This window comes from Acipenser ruthenus, chromosome 46, assembly GCF_902713425.1.
Source record: "Acipenser ruthenus chromosome 46, fAciRut3.2 maternal haplotype, whole genome shotgun sequence".
In the NCBI taxonomy this organism is placed as follows: Eukaryota; Metazoa; Chordata; class Actinopteri; order Acipenseriformes; family Acipenseridae; genus Acipenser; species Acipenser ruthenus.
The window spans coordinates 9,029,530-9,054,184 of NC_081234.1; the positions used below are offsets into that span (position 1 = coordinate 9,029,530).

A 24,655-nucleotide genomic window follows, 5' to 3' on the forward strand; every position below is an offset into this window, starting at 1 on the left:
ACACGGTATATGTGGAGGCTGTGTGGTCCAGCGGTTAAAGAAAAGGGCTTGTAACCAGGAGGTCCCTGGTTCAAATCCCACCTCAGCCACTGACTCATTGTGTGACCCTGAGCAAGTCACTTCACCTCCTTGTGCTCCGTCTTTCGGGTGAGACGTAGTTGTAAGTGACTCTGCAGCTGATGCATAGTTCACACACCCTAGTCTCTGTAAGTCGCCTTGGATAAAGGCGTCTGCTAAATAAACAAATAATAATATTCAGAAATCCAGGGAGAATGCTCTAACAAGTGCTGTCATGGGCTGAACTCATCGGTGGGTCTGCCTTTGAGAACTCATTGCCTTTCAGTGCTGTGATGGGGGCTGTAGAGCGATGGTAGAGTCTGTCTCAGAATAAAGCCTCTTATCTCAGGGGTACTGGAATACTTTACCACTTGTATTCTTGTCAAACGTGTCTTCTGAGAACACAAACACTGCCATTCAAGCAAATATATTCTTGACACGTTTCAAACTGGTTCCCACCGCATGCCCCGAACCCTTAATAAGAAATAAGCTGCCCTAAATGCTGGTCATGCTACCTGATTGATAGAATGGTTTTGATGCGGGTTCTTTTTGTAAACTTGTTCGATACCGAAATAAGTATAAAGAGAGTACCGTTCACAACACACCTGTGCGCAGATATTCCCAGCATTCTCAGAAAAGTACTGACCGTAGTTTTGCTTGTGTGTGGGTTTGTTTTTTTTAATAGTCACGAACCATACATATTACATCGCCTGCAGTCACTGTGTGTATAACTGTACCACGTGACTTGCCCTATCTATGCTACATTTAATAATGCATATGCTTCTTAACAATCTAGGTCGGGCAACTTTCCGTACACTATAGGGTTAAAAGTTTCATCATTCTTTAAAAAAAAAAAAAATAAATAAATAAACTATTACTATAAATAAAATCTAGAGTGAGCTGTACACATTAATAGGCATGCAGAATGCCAGTCAGTCTGTCTGTCGGACGCCCACAGACTACAGTAAATGCGCAGTCCAAGTAACGGGGCAGTACAGTGGTGTATAATTTGAACACAAATGCCATTTTGGTGTGCGTGTGTTTGAAATGGGTCCTGAATTTTAGCACGCTGCTCACGTCTGGTCCACCCCTTGCTGAATATTGCGGGTACCGAGGACTCCCTCTCGCCTCCCCTTCAGCCCCCACCGAGGGGCTAATTGCCGAGACCCTGGCAGGCTGCCCCGTCCCTCGGCCATTCGGCGCCTGAATCGACCTTGTGTGTGTGTTTCGCTAATTGAATTGCCTAATGAGTTCCCAGGGGCCGCCTCTTCCGAGTTAATTAAAGCTCCCGTGTTGAGCAAGCTTCAATGAAATGTTAAAAAAAGAGGGAAAAAGGGGGGCGAAACAAATATTAAAACACTTTCTGACCGGTTGTGTGTTTGGCGAGCCGGCTGTTCGAGTTCTTGCGGTTTGCTTTTTAAAAAAAATTCCAGCGCGCTTGCGTCTGTGTTAGTTTTCAATAAAGTCATAAATACAGATTTGTTACGAATTCCCTTTTATATTAATAATGACGGGGGAAAATAGTCCTAAGTCCACAGTGACAGAAACACGTGAAGACGTGTTTTTTTTTTTTTCCTCTTCAGAGACCTCTAATAATCAAAACGTTCGTCGTATTAAAGTTTCGTTTAGTATTCCTATATTTAGCACGATCCGGTGTTCAATAGCTACGGCCAGGATAAGAATGTCTGTACCAAGTTTCATTACAGTTAGATGAGCAATTCATTCCACTGTATATGCTGTCTATCTAAATACATGTATAGCAATGCCTGCACTATAACTCCGTCCAATCTGCACAGTTGGTCAGGCAATGGAACTGAATGGCTCTGCTTTGCTCTCCTTTAACTAAACAAAACAAATAAAAACAGCCCGGGCTTGTTGCCTGGTAGACAAAGCGAGGGCCCCCACTGAACAGCAGTAAATTAGCCCTGAATCAGTCACTCGCCCTGCCTTGCTGAAGATCCCTCTTGTACCCCTCCCTCCCCCTTCCATCTCCATTAAGTCTGTGTCCTTTTCTCAGGATACGAAGCCACACTCTCTCTCTCTCTCTCTCCGTCTCAAGTGCTCGGGCTCCTGTCTGAAAAGCACGGCCCTTGCTTGGCTGAGTGTGCTTTCAGTTTCCTTTGCTTTCACTCCCGTTAATTGGGTTATTAGACTCAAAGGTCTGGCACCTGTACAGCAAACCCGCAAAACGGGGAATTTTTTTAAATGCAGGTTTTAAAAAACAAAAAAAAAATTCTGTTATATCTTATTTTAATATTCCGTTGTTTCTGCTTCAATCAGAACATGCTTTCCAGCAATAAATTAATAAATAAACACTTTAAATAATTTCTGACACTTATAACCAAATAACATTTTACACACCTACAGGTGCATTATAAATATCATATGGGAGATCCTGAAATTGAAGAAGGAATCTATGAAAAAGACCTAGGAGTTTATGTTGACTCAGAAATGTCTTCATCTAGACAATGTGGGGAAGCTATAAAAAAGGCCAACAAGATGCTCGGATATATTGTGAGAAGTGTTGAATTTAAATCAAGGGAAGTAATGTTAAAACTTTACAATGCATTAGTAAGACCTCACCTAGAATATGGTGTTCAGTTCTGGTCACCTTGTTACAAAAAGGATATTGCTGCTCTAGAAAGAGTGCAGAGAAGAGCGACCAGAATTATCCCGGGTTTAAAAGGAATGTCGTATGCAGACAGGCTAAAAGAATTGAATCTATTCAGTCTTGAACAAAGAAGACTACGCAGTGATCTGATTCAAACATTCAAAATCCTAAAAGGTTATGACAATGTCGACCCAGGGGACTTTTTCGACCTGAAAAAAGAAACAAGGACCAGGGGTCACAAATGGAGATTCGATAAAGGGGCATTCAGAACAGAAAATCGGAGGCACTTTTTTTACACAGAGAATTGTGAGGGTCTGGAACCAACTCCCCAGTAATGTTGTTGAAGCTGACACCCTGGGATCCTTCAAGAAGCTGCTTGATGAGATTCTGGGATCAATAAGCTACTAACAACCAAACGAGGAAGATGGGCTGAATGGCCTCCTCTCATTTGTAGTTCTTATGTCATATTTTCCCTGCAAGTCAAGCCTGTATTTTTCTCCATAGGATTATGATGTAGCCAGACCTGCAGTGTGTTCTCTCTCTCTCTCTCTCTCATTGTTTTCTGCTCCTAAAAAGTTAAATTTCTTGTAAAAAAAAAAGTATATAGTTAAACTTGAAATCTCCAACTGTTTAACAGCTGAAAACAATGAAAAAAAAGGCTTCATTAAAAAGCACATTATTGGTTCAAATAAGGGTTTAGTTAATTGTGAGCTCAGTTGGAACAAAAGCCAGGAGACACAGGAGTCCCGCGGACCGGATTTGAGAAGGTTAAAGAATAATCCATTTTTAAAATCCTTCGTAGTAATTGAAAAGGTGCTTCAGTTAATAAAGACAAAACAGGCCGCAGGGTTTTACAAATGAGGATTTCAAGGTTTATTGAACATGTGCCTCAAGATTGTTCACACACTCAGTACTGGAAATAAAACTCCCAACTAGCCTCATGAAGATTAACTAATTAAAAAAGAAGCCTTTAGAAACATGTTTTTCTTTTTATACATAGCTTGTTGGATAAATGCATTTAAAAAGAAAAAAAAGTAAATAACCATCCCGTTTATGAACTGTGGTAAACTTTACAGAAAAAAAAATAATAATAATTGGAGTTGGTGATCAAATATTGACCAATAATAAAAAACTTCCTTTCAGTAACTTTTTTTTTTTTTTTTTTTAATTTTTGTCCTTTAATAACTAATAATGTAAAAAGCAATATACAGCATTTAAAAACAAAACAAAACACACACATTTATTTACTTTTTTTTTTTTTTTAGTCGGCTGATTTGGTTACCAAAGACAACGGCTGGGACTGGAGCAATGCATGATGGGAATGGAGGGCGGCCTGATGAAAGGAAGTGGGAGGAGTCAACATGGCGTGTTGGAGTGAGCTGAAGGGGATTGGCCGGGACAGGATATGCGGAGATTGGCTGCCCGGAGAGCCAATTGACAGCGAGAGGCCGGGTTGGGCGGAGGAAGGGGAGGGGCCTCGGGGCTTGCTGGACAGTGAGAAGTGGGGGTGGGGGTGGGGGTGGTGCGCCCGACCCTCTGGTTTGGTGGTCAGGGACAGCGGCTGTGCCTGCTCCGAGTGCGTGGCCGCTGGGGCAGCAGGGGAGGCCAGGGCCACGGAGGGAGTGGCCGGAGAGTCCAGCATACTGCCGTGGGACGAGGCCGGGCTGTCGCACATCTTGTCAGGAGGCATGTACTGCGTGCAAGGCTTCTTGTTCCGCGAGGAGAATTGATCTGAAGGGATAAAAGATTTTAAATACGCAAGGAGAGACAGTCTTGCAGTACATCTGAAAAAAAAAAAAACTGACGTTCGCAGGAGTTAATTCAACATTTAAAAACGCTGGTGTCTTAAGAGAAAGTGAAACCAACTTTCAGCAGAGTTTATTATGAAGAATATTACACTGGTCTGCACAGGTCTCCATTTGAACTGTACTTCCAGGTAAACGATGCCAGACATACCTGTCAGTCAATGCTAGCACTGAATCTCATAGGCTGCGTGTGTGCAAACAGAGAGAGAGAGAGAGAGAGAGAGAGAGAGAGAGAGAGAGAGAGAGAGAGAGAGGAGAGGAGAGGAGAGGAGAGGAGAGGAGAGGGGAGGGGAGGGGAGAGACAGTTAGTAGATCATTAGTAAATGAGAATACTGGACAGCAAAAATCAAAACATTAGGGGAGGAAGGACACTGCAAAGAGGGAAAGCAAGCTGTGAAAATCTACTGAAGTAACCCCAAAGCGACTTTCTGGGGCCTCTGTTGAAGCAACTACAACGCAAGTCATTTCAAGAGGCTGCTTGAAATGGTCTCTATGCGAGCTTCAAAAGTTTCTCTGTGTTTCTTGTACTCCTCGATCGGGATCATTTTTAAACAAATATTTGCCATGCAAGAAAAAAAAGAGAGACTGGTGGGGAATACATTATAGACGTGGTTTGGAAGGGAGATGGGTCGCTGCAGTGTGAATAGATACATTGCAGGTGTGGTTTGGAAGGGGAGAGGTGGGTCGCTGCAGTGTGAATAGATACATTGCAGGAGTGGTTTGGAAGGGAGATGGGTCGCTGCAGTGTGAATAGATACATTGCAGGCGTGGTTTGGAAGGGGAGAGGTGGGTCGCTGCAGTGTGAATAGATTCATTGCAGGCGTGGTTTGGAAGGGGAGAGGTGGGTCGCTGCAGTGTGAATAGATGCATTGCAGGCGTGGTTTGGAAGGGGAGAGGTGGGTCGCTGCAGTGTGAATAGATTCATTGCAGGCGTGGTTTGGAAGGGGAGAGGTGGGTCGCTGCAGTGTGAATAGATGCATTGCAGGCGTGGTTTGGAAGGGGAGAGGTGGGTCGCTGCAGTGTGAATAGATACATTGCAGGCGTGGTTTGGAAGGGGAGACGTGGGTCGCTGCAGTGTGAACACAGGCCTACCTTCCAACTCTCCATCCGGCTGCTGTTTTTCCCTCTTCCTCTTTTTCCTTTTGCCCTGCACAGACAGAGAAGCACAAAAGATAAAAAAAGAGTCAGCACAGGAGAATACAGACCAATAACAAGGACCTGGCGCAGCGGTTTCCACACCACGCTATTTTGACACGCAAGCGGTTGGCGGAGCGAATACTCACGTAGTTATCTCGCGCTGACCACCCGGGGTAGAGCTGCGAGTGGAGCTGCCGTTCTTTGCGCGCCAGTTCGTAGTACTTGGCTTGCTCTTCTCGCGTCAGGGAGTGCCACTGAGATAAAAACAGACACAGGCGAAGGGTCAGGACTGGGGCTCTCCTTTCACCCCTCCCTATTCCCCACACCCCCAACCACTGGTTTTACTTAGAATGGTTTATTTCTGGAGCAGCACACAAAGTGCTTTCTTCCCCTCGATCTGTTAAATAGGACAGGGAAGCAGCCGGGACTATGAAAACACTATTACATTTTACTGCAGGAGTTTTTTGGCCCCCTTGCTTTTGAATCTCGTTTCATTTCACAGAGCTCTTTCTCGTACTCTCCCCCATCTCTTACCCGTCGGCCCAGTATCTGATTGATGGCTGCGCTCTCCTTCAGTGTGCACTCCGCCACCACCTTGGCCCTCATCTCCTTCATGTAGAGCATGAAAGCGTTGAGTGGTTTCTTCACATGTGGTTTCTTTTCCTCCTCTTTCTTTACAGGCGCGGGAGACTTCCTGCGAGAGACAGTGAACAATCCCAGATCAGAGAGAGGGAAGCTGAAATGAAAATCAGGAACGCGAAAACCACAAGTCTGTGAAGCCCAGCTCCTCGTGCGATTGAATTAAACATAATGTACAGCTATGGAGAAAAGTTCTGCAGCACCCTATAGAAACAGCAACCATCAAGTCTAATAAGCCCTGCTGAATAAATGTTACTTTAATATATATTATATAAAATCAATCCTAAAATTCTAGGTGATACAAAACCTGTATATTCTAATTGCTTTCTTTTCATGCCCTATGCAGCAACGCCTTTACAAATGTCATTATAATTTTTTTATTTTTTTTAAAATCATAAAAAACACACAATGATTGCCCCAGTGCAGAGAGTCATTGAGAGGTCCCAGGTGCACAGAACAAGCTGTCAATAGCAGCCCTTTGGTACACAGTGCTGGATCCCGCCCCAGCTCGCTAGCTCTGCTCCGGGGTCAGGGTGTACTCACGAGTGCATGGAGGGGCTGAGGTGGCCCTGGTTGGGCTCCTGCTTGATGGCGGGCGAGACGATGGCGGGGTGAGGGATGCCCGTCTGGTGAAGGCTGTGTGGGTGATGGGACACCATGTGGGGGGAGAAGCGACTGGACACCAAACTGCGGAGGAGAGAGAGAGAGAGAGAGAGAGAGAGAGGAGAGAGAGAGAGAGCGAGAGAGAGAGCGAGAGAGAGAGAGAGAGAGAGAGATAAGAAACAGGAATTGGAGAGATGCCCTCGCTAAATAACCCACAACAAATCTAGAACAATCTGCAATGCTTGGAGCACAGGAGGCAGGAATTAGCTAAAAAACAAAACATTCAGTTCATTATTTTCTCCATCTAATCTGTTTTCTTGTGGAAAGGTTCCAGGCATCTCTGCAATCTGGTCTGACCGACATGCGATTAATATTTCAGGGACTCTGCTTCAGAACCCTGTGTGCTCTCCGCCACGGGTGGAATTATAATAACCAGCAGCACGGCTTTCAATAAAACGAATAGGCCAGGTCCCAACCCATCTCACACAGGCAGAGACAGACCCACGGACATGACCAAGTTAAAAAATAAAACATGCAAAAAGGTGCAATTATCGGCAGTTAGGGCTTTTTAAATGATTTGTTTTGAAGCCGGGGGAGAGCAGGCTGACAGACTGGTGGAGGGAGTCCTACAGGACACGGGGAACGCTTTTTTGCAGTTCAGAGAAAAAAAAAAAGAGAAGAGAGAACAGAACTGCCAGCCTCTCTTCCCTTCCCAGGGATGTTTCATGTTTCTCCTTCTTGTTTTAGAAATACACTAGAATTAATGTGTGTGTGTGTACGTGCGTGCGATTGCGCGTCTAGGACAGGACAGCCTGTTCTGTCAACAGCTTTGAGATGCATATCAAATTCATAACCTCAAATCTAAACCCCCACATAAGCAAGTGTACGGAAAGGAAGATCTAAGGAAGAAATGTGCACAACCACTTTATTAACTTAACCCCCCAAAAAGCAGCCCCCCCTCCCCCCCCAGCTCCGATACTCACCTCGACATGGACGCGTTCATTGCAAGAGCTGGGTAGGGGTGTCTGAATCCCCCCGGAGGTATTGAGTACATGGGCTGGCCCTGCCTGAAAAAGACCAGGAGAACCACAGTGAGACAAACTGGAATGAATCTAGACAACATTCCTACTGCACAGCAGAGCGCCAGTCCAGCAGAAATCGCTGGCAGACGCTGAATCAGAAAACCAGAAACACACTTTAAAATGTATTTATTTATTTTAAAACAAAAGAAACTTCTTGAAGGATATTGCGAGAGACACTTGTTGAGAAGTTTGATCTACCAGACTGTCATTTAGCATTACGCAAGGAATAAATAAAAACGACTGGGCAGGAAGAAAGGGCGTCTCCAGGGGTTTATCCCGCCTGGGACTGGCTGTGGCTGCAGGCACAGCCTCGGGCCGATAGAGTCCCCAGGGGACTGGAGGAGAGCCACCCCCTGCCCAGGCTGTCACTCAGGCAGGACCGCAGAGACGTCGGCTGCTTTACTGAGCTTTCCTTTTAGACTTACACCCCCCCCCCCCCCAAATGAATTGCGACAACATGTTTACTGCTGCAGTGCTGACAAGAGGCCTGCCAAAAAGGGCACAAGCACATTTCTCAATGCTAGAAAAAAACACACCCATTACAGGGCTAACCAAATCAAAATGTGAAATGCAGAACACCCTGGACATTTCATAAGGTAGCACATTTAAAACTTCAAAAAAAAAAAAAGTATTTCTGTATTCGTCTTGATCGTTGTATTACTTCAATGCATCGCTATGCACTGCGAGCAGTTTGGACTTTGCAATAGGGTTGAAGCATGTTGTTCTGGACGGGGGGGGGGGGGGGGGGGGAAGGAAGGAAGGAAGGAAGGAAGGAAGGAAGGAAGGAAGGAAGGTTTCCTTACTGGGGTACCAGCCACCCCAGAGGGTGTGGGATCTGCCCCACAGCGCCGGGAGACAGCGGGTAGTAGGGCGAGAGTTCTGAGGGGTGGGGTGTCCTTGGGATACCTGCAGAGGGGAAAAAAAAAAAAAAAAAAAAGACAGAACAGGTTAGCCCTGACTACACAGACAGACAGACAGACAGACAGAGACGTGCACACACACACAGACACACACACACAGACAGACTGAAACAGAGACACACGCACACACACACACACACACATTAGTCCAATGGTCTGTCTGTATTTCCAAAGCATAAGGCTGTACAAAAGCAACTTGACAATTTCACTTAAAAATAAGTTGCTGTAGAGCAATGCTGCTTTGCAGGTAGCAACGGAAGACCGCGGCGACGCGGATGGCATAGAGGTGGCTGTCAAAAGCACGCCTGCAGGTGCCCAGCTTTGATCCACACCCGCTTGGCCTCATTCTCTACTGCAGAACGCCATGAAGGGATTGCGATGCCTGTGACTCTGCTTTAAGGAAAGCCCCAGCAGCATTTACTTCCTGTGGGACGCTGGGTGCCACACATGCCATTGCCTTCAGCCGCTACCCACACAGCAGCACTGCAGCCTTTAAACCCACCCCTACTTGTGAACAGATTTTTCATGAATGTGGAAGAAGTGGGTAACAAAGCGGGCACCATAAAAGGAGCGTTCCTTGCTGAGCCAGCCCAGAGAGCCAGCGGGCAGGTGCTGCTCCATCCAGCCTCCAGTCTCACCTGTCTTTGGGTCGATCTCTGGAGAGAGGTGTGGAGGGGGGGTGCCCGGGGAGAAGTGTTCGTTGCTGTAGGTGATGAGGGGGGTCAGGGGGTGCATGTGGTGGGGGTGCTGCACCACCGGGACCTTGTTCGACTGCAGGAAGAGAAAACGAAAAGAAAAAAGACAAAACGAAAAAAATCTGCGTCAACGACGGGACAACAAGGAAGTTCAGTTTTAAATTAAATAATAAATAAGGAATGTCAGCATCCAGCAAACTCTAAAAAGAACAAAATAAAAAATAAAACATGCTTTTCTAAAAAGAGTGTTTCAGGTAAAACGTCCAGTATAATTCTTCGTCAGGGCTTCATAAAAAAAAAAAAAAAACACAACACCAGAAGACTTAAACTTTGTTCTATTTTCAAGTCTGCCGGGTACAGGAAACTGAAGTTGTTTTTTTTATTATTATTTCTTTACCCACTACTTAAATAAAGAAAGGAGACGCCCCTGTACAAACACAGTCCCAAAACCACAATGACTTTTCAGTTATTTGTAGTAAACAACACTGGAGTGTGTGGGAGCTGCGCATGATGCAATCTGGAGAGAGACCAAGGAACAGTGGAGATGTGGGGCGGGCTGCCAAGAGCAGCACGGGTCATTACAAGAGAGAGAGAGAGACAGAGAGAGAGACAGAGAGTGAGACGAAGAGAGAGAGAGAGAGAGAGAGAGAGAGAGAGAGAGAGAGAGAGAGAGAGAGGAGAAAGAGAATGTGAGACAGAGGAGGGAGTGTAGGTGAGAGAGGAGTGTGTGACAGAGAGGCTAGAGTGTGAGAGACAGAGAGGAGAGAGAGAGAGAGAGAGCGAGAGAGAATCAAGCCCATCAGAAAAAAGATGTTTAAAAAAAAACACTGGCCGTCATCCAAAACTAACACGCAATAAGAGAGCTAAATTCAGAAAAACTAAAAGAATATTAAAACTTGAGGTTTCTAAGAAACATCGGGCACTTTCCGAGAAACTAAATACCTGCAGGGGCCAAATCAACACTGATTATAAAAACCAGGTCACGACTGGAGAACGTTACTTAAACTGCAGGACGTTGTCGACTCTCTAACGGTCTAGAAAAACATGAACACAGCCCATCATCTCTGCTCTGGGACCGACTGAACCAAGAATCTCCTGAAGGGAAGGAAAGCTAAGGGTTAATAGCGCCGCTCAGCCCGAGTTTCCAGGAGTATATCAGAATGCTAGCAGAGCCCCTGGATGAGAGGTGCTTGTGCAGATAACAGTAATAGCCAGCGTCTCGCTTTTCATTACACACAGTGCAAGCAGGGCAGTGGTTTCCCGTTGTCAGAGCTCTGAATAGGGCGCTTGTTCAGGCTGGGACGTCACATGGGAGCTGAGCTGGAGAATGGAGGCTTGTTCCTTAAAAAAGAGCGAGAGCTCTTTAAAAAAATATTTTGAGGCAGTGGCTTCTTGTTTATCCACGGGCCGTTCCACAGAAACACGCTTTATAAAAAAAAAAAAAATTGAGACGTCTAGTTCACATGTAATCATTTGATTCAAATTGATTATTGCATTTTATTTATACATAAAGAAATTAAAAGGGTTTCAGCATGGTTCAGGGATCGCACATCTGCTTGCAACAGTGCTCTCCTTTCTTGTTGTTTTATGGAGTTTGAAATGATGGATGAGAAGCATGTAAAAACAAGTAATATTTAAGAGGAGTCGTCGACGTGAACCAGGAAAGCAGAGGAGCACTGTTCAGCGTGCAGAGAGAGACAGAGAGAGAGCGGAGAGACAGCGAGAGAGAGAAGAGAGACAGAGAGAGAGGAGATAGAGAGAGGAGAGCGAGGAGAGAGAAGAGATAGAGAGAGGAGAGCGAGGAGAGAGAAGAGATAGAGAGAGGAGAGCGAGGAGAGAGAAGAGATAGAGAGAGGAGAGCGAGAGCGAGAAGAAAGGAGAGATAGAGAGGAGAGCGAGAGCGAGGAGAGAGAAGAGATAGAGAGAGGAGAGTGAGAGCGAGAAGAGATCGAGAGAGGAGAGCGAGAGCGAGAAGAAAGGAGAGATAGAGAGGAGAGCGAGAGCGAGGAGAGAGAAGAGATAGAGAGAGGAGAGTGAGAGCGAGAAGAGATCGAGAGAGGAGAGCGAGAGCGAGAAGAAAGGAGAGATAGAGAGGAGAGCGAGAGCGAGGAGAGAGAAGAGATAGAGAGAGGAGAGCGAGAGCGAGAAGAGATCGAGAGAGGGAGGAGAGAGAGAGAGAGACAGAGACAGAGCGAGAGAGAGAGGAGAGAGAGCGAGAGGAGAGAGAGCGACACACACACCAGAGTGTCCGTGAAGCAGATCATGGAAATTAATCTGCCTCTTTGTGCCCCTGAGCGCTCCCATTGTCTGTAGGAGAGCTTAAGGGAAAGGAAGAAAAAAAAAAAAACCCAGTTGTTGCTTCAGCTTGAGCTAATGAGTGTACCTCGTTTAAATAATAAAGATAGGAATCCCACAACCCCCGAGGGCCCAGGAATGGGCGTTTGTTTCTCAGATTCAAACCAATCCAGAAAAAGACCAGCAAACAAAAGTAGACAGCGGTTCTGCAGATGTGTTTGCTGATCTGCAGGCTGGAGATCTGCGTTTATTATCAGGACCAGTTTACGCATTCCTTTTGGAGGGTGCTCAACGATTCCACTGTATTGCTTATTAAATGGGAATTCTGTTTTAAGCTTGGCACTGAATTTGACTTTCAAAATCATGCGAAGCTGGATCAATCAAATAACTACAAAATTTGAAAAGTATCTTATGCAGATGAAGTAAAAATTCCAGCAATTAGAATTTAAAGTATCATTCATATGGATCCAGTTACATGAACACGCCCCCACCTTAACCCATGACGTGCCACTGTCCACGTTGGAGGACAGGCTAGGTCATTATTAACCAACATTTACCGGTTATTTCAATGTTCTCTTAAACTACTGTTATGTAACTTTAGTCTAATTTTGTTAACCGCACATGTAGTCTAAATGTAACTTGATTCTGTTTTTATGACGCCTCAATATAAAATAAGAAACCGAACCCTAAAAATGAAACATTTCTTGGGATGATAACGCTGACGACGCGTCGAGCTTCATAGCCAGAGTGAAATTTCACTGCTCTGATTCCAGGCGCGTCTAACTTGACTGTCCTCAAAACAGGACGCAGCAGTTTGTAGCCAAAACAAAAGCATTTCAATATTGATTTGGAATGTATCAAATGACAAAATACAGCTTCGGACCCCCCCTCACCACCCCCCCCAGAGAAAATGAATTTGGTATTTTAATGGGTTAAAATAAATCATATATATATATATATATATATATATATATATATATATATATATATATATATATATATATATATATTATCTAATTTGATCAGTGATTGCATATCCTACTATATGTAGGTTATCATTAGTATTTAATAAAAACCACGTATTACCCTGAGAAATAACCCCAGCTATTTTTGCAATGGTTTTACTTTGTCGGCCATTTATCAAATACATAGCCCAGTATCTGGGTGTTATGTGTTTGGCCACCACTAAGTGGCAGCACTGAGCCCCCCCCCCCCCCATATGGAGTGCAGGGCAGAGAGGCTGGAATCAGAGCAGTAACAAAAGGTGTCAGAAACTCGCTACAGACTCCACAGCTGGACACATCTGTGCAACAGCAGCGAGCCGTCACAAAGCCAGATCCGACACGGAGCAGATTAGCGAGAAGATCGCGTTACAGCAAAACACAAAGTTCACCAGCGCCAAGAGACGGATTCCAACATGTCTTTTGGGAATGCACCAAAACAAAGAAATCGGGCTCCAGTACTCCCGTTACGCTGCCAAACACAAACTCGGATGCGTTTTCAGAGCAGGAATTAAAAAAAACCAAAAAAATAGGGAGACCTGCTTGCCCCCGTACCTGCACTGCATAACAAAAAAAAAAAAAAAATGGTCTTCTGAAGTTTGTGATCAAATATTAGATGCAATTTCAAGAGTGAATGCGCCTTTTCTTCATGGGTTAAAATCAGCGAAAGCAAAAGATTGGATTTGATCAGTGATTGTGTATCTTAGTATGCATAGGTCATCAGAGATATTGCAATAAATATATCCACCCTACATCATAATATTATTATTATTATTATTATTATTATTATTATTAATAATAATACATGTAGCTAATACATGTTGAATCATAGCATTACGATGAATGAATATCTTCTGCATACAGTATAGTTAACATTTTTTACTCTATTCAACAAAAAGACCCTCCAAGATGAACTAACGAGACAGCTAGATGGCTTCAGGGCGGATTCACAGACCCTGATTAACTGTAATGCTGACACTAGGCAGTCCTAGATTAGTGTTAATCCAGGTCTGTGGACTCTTCGGTGAGCGTCTTGCACTGAAACAATAAACTCAAATGGGCCCAGATAAACACATTGCTAGATTAGATTACTCTCTGCTGTTTTCAGCAGACGTATCTCTCCTTGACTACTGGAGAGGTACGCAGTTGTGAGTGGAGTATTCTTCCCTAGTCCTGTGCAGTGTACCGGTCTTCAGTGTTGAATGACTGAAGCTTCAAAATGTGGCCGTACCCAGAAAATGTGGCAGATTTATAGCAAGCAAGGAGTTGATAACCTAAATACGAGATCTGGCATTGCAGGGGGTGGTGGCGGGGGTGGGCGTTTTCAAAATTCATCAAATCATCATTTAACGCAGGGCCAGGCAGCTATGCAGTAGAACATTGAGTGGAATTCTTAAACAGATGAAATGACTTATATCCTAAATCTCATCCGTTCCACTGCAAAACAAAGATCATAATTCATCCAAAATGACCCCCCCTCCCTAATAAAAAAAAAGGACAAGCCGGTACCCCCCCCGCCCCCCGCTCGACACCCCGAGCTAAGCAGGACTAATCGGGTATGGGACGCCCTCGCACAGGTGGGCCCAAGAAATCCCTGGGAAAACAACACTGGGAGTCTTCTTTCTCTCCACAGGCAGCTAAAAATAAATCCCAGTGATGTCACCCCAAAGAACTTCCCCGACCCAGAGGGAATGAAGGAACCGGGGTGTTGCCAACGCTAAATAGTTTAGTGCTTTAAAAGAGAATTATCAGGCAGGCACCCACGCAATCTCGCGGCCACTCTCGTTTCTGTTGGCAGGTTTCCCCCTCTCGCTGCCTGATGGATTTAACCCTGCACTGCTGTCCCTAACAGCCTTGTGGGACCAAACTTCACCCCTCAGTAGGCTACAAGATTACAGGGCAGCAGTGTGGAGTAGTGGTTAGGGCTCTGGACTCTTGACCGGAGGGTCGTGGGTTCAATCCCTGGTGGGCACACTGCTGTTGTATCCTTGAGCAAGGTACTTTACCTAGATTGCTCCAGTAAAAACCCAACTGTATAAATGGGTAATTGTATGTACAAATAATGTGGTATCTTGTAACAATTGTAAGTCGCCCTGGATAAGGCCGTCAGCTAAGAAATAAATAATAATAATAATAATAATAATAATAATAATAATAATAATAATAAAGAATTTTAGGATTCAGACATCAAAAAAAAAAAAAAAAAAATAGTTATCCTGCATTCAAAGAGAAAAAGTATGTGATATCGCAAAAGTCTACCGGAAGCCATAACAGTAGTACAGTATTTCATGTTGGATTTAGAAATTTAACTTTTTTTTTTTTTTTTTTAAATGAGTTTTTTGTAAAGTACATATATATATATATATATATATATATATATATATATATATATATATATAAAAGCGGTGTGTAATTCAATATGTTAATGTAACATCTGACATAATGATCTGACAATGGTGAAGAAAAACCCTTCATAGCTCTTGAGAGAGTTTGGCCAGACTCCTCTCAGCTGTAAGCTACTCTGGGCAGCTCCAGGTACGGAATGGACCTAAACAAAATTAAAAATAAAACCTAAAACATGAAGCCTGTGGAGTCAGTGAAATGCAGCGATGAGTAACTCGAGCCTCAGCACTAGAGTGTCTGTGCATGTTTCACAAAGTCGCTCCCTCTGCAGAACAAATAAAGCTTGGAATCTGGTTCCTTGCGAAAAATCAACAGAGCCGTGTGTGTCTTCGATTACCTCAACATGCCTGTCAATCAAGCCCTTGGGCTCTGTCAATCAACGGGCTGGAAGCCAGCTCACCTGCTGGAAAGCGTGTAATAGAAGCGAACGGTCAAGGATAAATCGCTACTCAGCCTGGAAATAGCTTTTCCCAGGGCGGTATTAATGTAGGCAAGAACAAAAAAAAAATCTGCTTATCCCTGATCCATATTGTGTTTTTCTGTATATTTTTTCTTTGTAGTGCAGAATTCATTAGCAATCTGGGCAGTGATAGACAGGACAGTGATAGACAGGACAGTCTCTCCCCCGCTTTCCCACAATGCATCACCTGCTGGCGTGCAGTCTTTGATGTATTATTAAAAGGTGCCGGCCCCTTGGCGGGAGTGTTCAGATGGAGTCTGACAGCACGGAGAGCCGAGCGAATCCAGCGGAATGCTAACCAGGGCTCTGCCTCTGGAATACCGGAGCGGCTGCCTCTATTCACACACAGCCCTGCTGGGACCAATCCTGAGGTCTGGGTCGATCTTGTTCAACACCCATTCAGAGGAGAAGAAATGAAAAAGCAGCAGGCCTCCACACTTATTTTTTTTCTTTACAGATCACCTGAAGACTTTATTAAACCGTCTGTTTTCATCGCATGCATCTCAGAGCGGGGTTAAGAGGAACGAAGCTGCTTGGACAAACATCCCTGTTTATTCGGTTTACGTTTGCAACTGATCCCAAGTATTTCCTCTCCTTTTCAAACTGTCCTTCCGGTGAGATGTTTAAAACCGCTTGTGTTGCCGAATCTGTAGCACGACTAGGAATGGTTCTGAATAAATATTTTTAAAATAAAACATACAAGATCAAATTTGCCTTCCACTTATCGCTGTGGATAAACGCCACGGCTAATATTTGCCATGCTTATTTGACAGCGATTACGCACAACTTGGGAACACCATGACTGACTCCACTCCTACTCTCTCATTCTCTGAGCTCAGTCCAAGAACAAACTCTCCCTCTCCCTCTCTCTCGCTCTCTCTCGCTCTCTCTCGCTCTCTCTGCAGTCTTGGCACTCGCTTTACCAGAACCCAGACCTTCTGCCAAACAAAACGTGCCCTAGGAAGCAAATTCCAGAACTTCCTGTCTGCTGGACCGCATCACTTCTTGAGACTACCCCACCCTACCCCACCCCACCCCTCCTCCTCCTCCTCCTCCTCCTCCTCCTCCTCCTCCTCCTCCTCAATGGGTAGACAGAGCAGAGTTGTGTGGGCGGGCAGAGGGCAATTAGAGAATAAAAGGGATATTGTGTTTGAGCTGGAACCCAATCAACAAACACAGGCAGGGAATGCATGCAATCTCAGAGAGAGAGAGAGAGGAGAGAGAGAGAGAGAGAGAGAGAGAGAGAGATGCAGCCCATTTGAAAACAATAACAAATAAGGTCAGAAGAATTATTTCTCATTATTATTTATTTCTTAGCAGACGCCCTTATCCAGGGCGACTTACAATTGTTACAAGATATCACATTATTTTTTACATACAATTACCCATTTATACAGTTGGGTTTTTACTGGAGCAATCTAGGTAAAGTGCCTTGCTCAAGGGTACAGCAGCAGTGTCCCCCCACCTGGGACTGAACCCACGTCCCTCCGGTCAAGAGTCCATTATAAAAAAAAAGTTTTTTTATAAAGTTTCTGATCAAGTATTAGGACGGAATTTCAGGAGTGAACGTTCCTTTTCTTATTGGGTTAAATCATTGGGAGCAACAAATTGCATTTGATCAGTGAATGTGTATTCTAGTATGTGGAAGTGAGCGATATCTTACATGAATAATAATAATAATAATAATAATAATAATAATAATAATAATAAAGTTGAGTAGCTAATACTCAATCATTGCATTACGATGAATGAATAATCTATTCTGTGTAGAGACACAAACTGTAGTACTATGTGTAAGTTAGGGTGTAGCAGATGCTCTGCAGAGTGGGAATCACAGACTAGGTGAGCATGTGCTGTCAGACATCATGAAGTACCCCTGAATAGCAGCACTTCAAACTCCTGTATAAGGAGGCTCTTTATACTGTGGAACCAGTTACATGCTGGCACGGTCACGGCTCCCGTTTGCCCCATAATGCCATTCCCATATAAAAGGTAAAACACACAAGGAGCGTTGTGTGGGAATTCTCGCGCCCGATGATAGGATTTTCAAGGGGTAAACGTCAATAGAACTATCAATTCCCAACACCTTCCTCACAAACGGAACCATCGTCACTGTGCCCATTGTCTCTCCTCCAACACCACACTGATGACTACAGAGACTGGGCACATGAACAAAGCAAGGGGCTGTGATCTTACAGGAGTTGTATTTTTTGAGGCTTGCTGTACAACGACTGTCGCGGGTCTTAATGTCAATCTGCGGGTCCGATGATGGATTATAATCCAGATATAGATTCTTATGATAGCCTGGATTTTATTCTTGCTCAAAATCGATACATTTTCTTCCATCGAGAATGTCATTTATTGACACACTCCCCTCGAGATTTCATTTCAAGTCAGAAAGCAAAACAGACGGATTGCTGTTGTGCCAAAAAGCTGTTACAGAACTAGCTACAAGATGAAATGTGAAGTTTGAGCAGTAAATTAAGCCAGGCACAGCCAAAGGCAATCGCAGGTTCCCAGGCCAGTTTTGAAGCAGGCTGTGGAAATGTTTTTTTTTTTTGGGGGGGGGGGGGGGGGGGGGGGGGGTAGCGATTCTCCGAGCTGATCTCTGGGCAGGGGAACCCCAGGGGACTGCTTGAGCCGACTAATGGGTTTCCAGGCCGCAGCGAGCGACAGGCCCTTGCACTATACCTCTGCAACACAAACAAACAGCGACTGGGGAAAGTAAATTCCTCCTCTCTGCTCCAGCGATAAAACAGCTTAAAAAATGTCCACTTAATAAAAAAAAAAAAAAAAAAAAAAAAACAACACTCTTCCGTCAAGCAGCCCTGACAGGCCCCTGGGGGAAGAAACTCAACACCCGCTCGGCAGCCTCAGGCAACAGGACCCCAATTAAAAATCCAGACCCAGGCTTCACCCTGGTTACGGGCCTACTGACAAGTTATGAGGGATTGTCATGAAGAAAAAAAAAAAAGAAAATACTTGACTCTGTACCACTAGGCCACACTGCCTCCTTCCTAGTTTCTCAGCTCTAGCCACGCTGCTTTCACCCCTCCCAGTGCCTCGGCTAGAATTACTGAACCAGTTTTAAAAAGGGGTGGTCTGAGCTGGTCTGGAAACTGAGAATGGAATCCAGCCCTGGTGAAGCACTCCCTAAGCCAGCCAATTCGCCCGCTCCCCCTCTCCCCGATTCCACTCAGGAAGCAGAGAAGGAGTCGGATAATTAGAGACTCAGACGTCCGACGACGGAGGGATTTGGTGGCTGGGAGCTGGGGGTCAACGTCTGACCCGTGTCATCTAAACAAGTGGCTCTGGTTACAGTGCTGCACTGGGAACTCCTCTCCAACCACCCAGTCCCTCAGCTCCCACCATTAAGCCACACTGCTCAACTCCCAGTCCCTCAGCCCCAACCACTAGGTCACAGTGCTTCCGTCCCAGTCCCTCTCCTCCAACCACTTAGCCACCCAACGTTAAATCACTACACAACAATGCCTCCCAGCAAACTGAAAGCAGGCACTGCTTTGCTGAATAACAGCATTTACAGTAACTATGGTCCGCTTCATTCCCAATGTCCTTATCTCCCACAATGTGAGCGCATGCGTTTCGTAATGCGGTACAATGAGTAAATACAAAATTAGCAAGCATCTTCAGCAGCCTGTCTGATTCAAACATTGCCGAGAAGACACAGAGAATATGGAAACATCAGTCAAAAGCACAGATCCTGCAGCAGGGAGAATGCAGTAGAGGCTCCTCAGCACGCACAGTAACACACCAAGATATTAACCTCCCATTTCCATGAGCAAACAGAACACACAAATTGGCACAATATTGGCTGGCAGCATTGCCAGTCCTCTGCAGAACTAATAGGGAGCTGGAAGCCCTAGGGCAGGGATCAGAATCTTGGTAAAAAAAAAAGTGAAAAATTCCAAGTGGAAATGGAGGAGGAAAGAAAATGCATTGAAGTAAATAAGCGTGCAGTGAAGATGCAGGGCTGGTGTACTCACTAAGTGTCCAGGCGTCGATGCCCTAGAGTCCTTCAGTCCACCCGATCCGGGAACATCGAGGAGCGGCCATTTCATCTGCAGGTACTGCGGGGAAGGAAACGGGCAAACGAAGGAAAAAAAAAAAAACAATGGAATGAACAACGAGAACTGAAAATGATTTAAAATCAATTAAAAAGACCGATCTAACAAAACATGAACAGCTCTTAGAGCAGGGATGATTTTAAAAACGTGTTTTAAAAGCAAGTGTAAAAGAAACAAAAAGAGGAATAAAAAAAAAAAAAACACTAGCAAGACATTTCTTAATACTAGAACCGTCTTGATTCTGCGATTCTGTATTGAACGAGCTTCAAAACAGTCCAGTGTGTCATGAATACAGCAAGGTCTATGGGAATATCAGAACAGAGTGGGCTTTTTAAAATGAACAGTGAACTCCATGCCTAGATCACTGAGCACTAAAAAACTGCAGCACATCAGACTTTTAATGAAAATATAGCCCCCCACCCCCACAACCCCACGACCCAAAAACCCAAATGCCTTGCATGTCCCGGCACTCCGCTATCAATCTGGAACGAGCTTGTGAAACAATGGGAATGTGTGTGTGTGTGTGTGTGTGTGTGTGTGTGTGTGTGACAGGCAGCAGCAGGGACTGTGAAATCGGTGTGTGTCGGGGAATGTGGCACCACGGGACCACAGCTGTGCGCTGCAATCCCGCCAATGAGACAGGGGGGCCTCTAAAAACAGCTGGGAGGAAGTCCCAGCATGCACCAGGGGGATGGGGACGGGGGGAGGCAGCAAGACAACCAATGGGATCCAGGCGAGATGGACAGACAACCGATCCACCTTCTGGAGAGCCTGTATAATTTCCCCAGGTTTAAAAGCCATCAAAAATGTTCGATCACTTGCCTGGGACCTAAACTCAAAAGGGCTCAATTGAAAAAGAGGGGGGGGGGGGGGTTGTTTTTAAGGTTGCACGCACTCTCTCGACTAAACACACATCTTTAAATGCCTCAAGATTAAAAGTAAGGGCTCAGAGTGCAAAGCGACACGCAGAAACGTCCCAGGCAAATGCACAAGGCCAGTTTAACAGTGTGATCAGTGTTATTATTGGAAGACTTAACCTGTGTGCAAGCACGTCCGTTTACTGAGAGACGGGTCTTTGTTTAACCTCCAAGAAAAAAAAAAAAAAAACAACACATCCTGGATTACCTGATGTAACCTCAGGCAAGGTGTAATTGCGCAAGAACAAGTTTGATATCTAGTTTTTCAAAAGACATCAGGTTTGAACAAGGTAAGAGAGGCTAACATGTTGGCTCCTTCTGTGTCATTAATAAACTGCAAAGGGTCAGCTATTGTTTTGAGCCCATGTTTTTGCAGCATAGGAAGGAAAGTCAAGCTAAACAATAAAAATGGTGTGAACCGAGAACAAAAGCGCTTTGGTTTGAAGTAGCATTTGCTTGCAGGCGTAATGAGACAACAAAACAAACAGCACAGGGTCAGAGAGTTAACTTTGAGGGGGTGTGCACGTCTGTTTTCATTCCTCCGTTTATCACAAGGAAGGAAGTTTGGAGAGGGCCCTGGGTTAAAAATGGAAAAGACATTACAGCCGAGAAAATTAAAAAAAAAAAAAAAAAAAAAAAAAAACACGTCTGTGAATAGACTGTTTCCTGACAGCTGCGACTGAATCTGTAAAATGAGGCCCATGACCAAAATGACTCCAATTTGAGTGCCTCAACTCCAACCAGTAAGCCACGCATCCCTCCTCCCAGTCCCTCAGCTCAAACCACTAAGCCACTGGCTTCCCCAATAACAAAATGAGCCACACTGCTTTCCCCAGTCCCTCAGCTTTGCAGAATTATTTGACAAACTATTTCAACATGTATGCATTGAGACTTCTGGTTGAGCAATTTGTCAGAATTACATTTCTTTAGGTATTAAAACACAATCGAACTCTTATAGTATTGGACCACTCGGTTTTAACTACTAGACTACTTCTTCGAAAAAAAGACACACAGGGCAGTAAGACACACATACACTGAATCAGTGTCCCGAGGGTAAAGGGAGGAACCTGCCCAGTAAAAAATCTACAGACTAGAATCAGGTCAGTCAAATTGCTGCCCTGGATTAAAATACAGTCCGCAGTCCGTAAACTCTGAGAAACTGCAAGAACATGCTGCAGAATAAAAAAACACAGAGACAGACAGACAGACAGACAGACAGACAGACAGACAGAGGAGAGAGAGAGAGAAGGAACTATTCTCTACTTCACCCAGAGCAAGAAAGGAGAGCAGCCAAAATAAACAGCCTGGGGGTCTGAGGGAAGAGGGTGGGGGGGGGGGGGGCTCTCTAATACTTGCAACAGATGCTTTTTAATATGATGCATGCAAACTAGACATTCCACAAAACAACTACAGCTGTGGCCAAAAGTTTTGCATCACCCTCTATATAGAATTAAGTCGAATGAATGCTGCTGAATAGTGTTACGTTTTGCATATTGGATTACACACCGCTTTGGAGTTTTTCCATATATTTAATGAAAAACTGACAAACAAGGGGGGGGGGAACTAACTTGAAATACTGTACCACTCAATGACCCAGAAAGCTTATCTGAACCGCTGTCTGGTCCAGTGGTTAAAGAAAAGGGCTTGTAACCAGGAAATCCCCAGTTCAAATCCCACCTCAGCCACTGACTCATTGTGTGACCCTGAGCAAGTCACTTAACCTCCTTGTGCTCCGTCTTTCGGGTGAGATGTAGTTGTAAGTGACTCTGCAGCTGATGCATAGTTCACACACCCTAGTCTCTGTAAGTCGCCTTGGATAAAGGCGTCTGCTAAATAAACAAATAATTAATTAATCAATCAATCGTGCCTGGAAGCGATGTCTTCAGTTCAGCACACAACGTTATATTCTTAACGTTTACTCCAGGTGGGTGTCGGGTCCGCTCCCCGTCACAAAAGGTTCTAGGTCGGAAATTTAGTCATTCAGTTTATTAAGTTTCTTTCAGGATTTTTAAAAGGCTGCACTCCCCCATGCACTCTCAAACTGCAACGATATTATGCACCCCAAGCTGCACAGCATTACCCCTGCAATTCACATTCAAATCATCCTTAGCTGTGATGAAATTGCTTCATTTTAAAAGCACACTAAATAGGTGATTAAGACTGGCATTGGTTTAACGAGGCAGAAACTACATAAAAAGACTTTATAAAAATGAACCTGGATCAGTTTGAACAATGGGTCTGCAGGGTCTTTGGCACAGGGAAGCCAATGGTATTGATTCCTAGCTTCTAATCCCCTTTCATTCATTTATTTATGTATGTATTCTTTTCAGAGTATTTACCCCTGAAACCACAGCAAACCAATTCAATGCAGAGGGAAGGGTCATGGCAGTGAATTCCAGTGAACCAGAAAACGACAGGAACTAGCTGACATCATCGCCAATTCTGCCAATCAGACGATGGTACTGGCAGCCCTGAGCCTGCCCCCCTCTTCCCTAGTATTTGCACTGCCCCCCCCCCCCCCCCCCATTACCCGGCAAATGGCCCACACAGCTGGGTGTAGAAGTTGGCCTCCATTGTCCTTCACCACACCAACAGCTCTGAAAACAATGGGCACCAGGCCCCTGCATTACAACCCCCAGAGATTAAACTGTTCTGGACCCAAGCACACATTATGCAAGCAATTAGCACCTCGGATTAATTTTGCTGGAGATAAGACTCTAGGCTTTCAGGCAAAGACAATGCAATCATCTCCCACCAACCCAAAGTCTATTCAAACTCATTGGCTCCTGGTATGCTGTAAACCAAGGGCAATTAAAAAAAAAAGGCACAATTGCTAGGCAAACAATACTTTTAATTGGGCTAATTAGCAGTTAATTGGGTGTTTGTATGGCACCGCAGGCTGCACGCTTGTCTCCTGGCCGGTGGACCTGCTCCATTTGCCCAAATGATCTTCCATTGAGACTGCCAACAAAGAATTGAAACAAATGTAATGGTAATGGTTTCAGAGTGTAATTAAACGCTCACACTGCAGTGTGCAAACATATTGGAACACCTTGAGATTTGTCATTTATATCCTTTATATACCCGCCTGCATGAAAACCTCTGGGTGGGAGAATTTCAATTTCCACTCAGCAGTCAGCGATTTAGAAACTACAGTATGTGAAAATGTTAGACCGCTTTGTGCTTTAAATCAGGCATCTTAAACAGCTTTTAAAAAAAGTCATGCATTTTACCACTGTCACTAGTTTGCCTCTTCGGACAATTTTCAGTTCCAGCGGTTTGATTTTCATACGAGCAAAAAATATAAACTACAGAAGCAGCAGGGTGTTCTTGCAGCCAACTCTGTTCAAGACCATTTCACTGCCAACAGAGACAGAAATCAGGGACACAGACGTTTTCTTGTCATGCACGTTCTCTGCAGAGGAGTACAGCTTCACAGAAACTAGCAGGGCTAGCAAACCCATTCAACTCTCCAGGACAGACTGCTGGAATCACACGTGGTGCAGGTGAACGCACTCTATAACCCTGGCTGCACACGGCAAGATAAATCAGAGTTCTTTCACACTGGGGCTCTTTAATTAAGCAATAGAAATGATGCACAACTACCAACGGTCATAATGCAATCCACAACTCGGTTACAGCTCCCGTAGCAGTGTGGAGTAGTGGTTAGGGCTCTGGACTCTTAACCGGAGGGTTGTGGGTTCAATCCCAGGTGGGGGGACACTGCTGCTGTACCCTTGAGCAAGGTACTTTACCTAGATTGCTCCAGTAAAAACCCAACTGTATAAATGGGTAATTGTATGTAAAAATAATGTGATATCTTGTAACAATTGTAAGTCGCCCTCGATAAGGATGTCTGCTAAGAAATAAATAATAATAATAATATTAATATTACGCTGGTCAGTAATATATTTTAAGTGCCCACTAATGCATGAGGAGGTGAAT

The 24,655-nt window shown here is 44.6% G+C and overlaps 1 protein-coding gene across 7 annotated transcripts in view; it reads right to left on the reverse strand.

Annotated features, from left to right (window-relative positions):
- Positions 1-3,517: 3,517 nt before the first annotated feature.
- Positions 3,518-24,655, reverse strand: part of LOC131696788 (transcription factor 7-like 1-A) — a 37,648-nt gene continuing 16,510 nt past the window's right edge. Inside the window, exons 4-12 of one of the 7 annotated variants that reach the window (XM_059013552.1) lie at positions 19,713-19,796; positions 9,415-9,625; positions 8,738-8,840; positions 7,836-7,919; positions 6,793-6,936; positions 6,145-6,346; positions 5,757-5,864; positions 5,566-5,620; positions 3,518-4,399 (exon numbers count right to left, since the gene is read on the reverse strand). In XM_059013552.1, coding sequence (XP_058869535.1) covers positions 3,930-4,399; positions 5,566-5,620; positions 5,757-5,864; positions 6,145-6,346; positions 6,793-6,936; positions 7,836-7,919; positions 8,738-8,840; positions 9,415-9,625; positions 19,713-19,796 — 1,461 coding nt within the window. In that variant the 3' untranslated portion in view covers positions 3,518-3,929. The remainder of the gene's footprint in view (positions 4,400-5,565; positions 5,621-5,756; positions 5,865-6,144; positions 6,347-6,792; positions 6,937-7,835; positions 7,920-8,737; positions 8,841-9,414; positions 9,626-19,712; positions 19,797-24,655) is intronic. The other 6 variants (XM_059013555.1, XM_059013554.1, XM_059013557.1 and 3 more) reach the window with 6 other exon arrangements.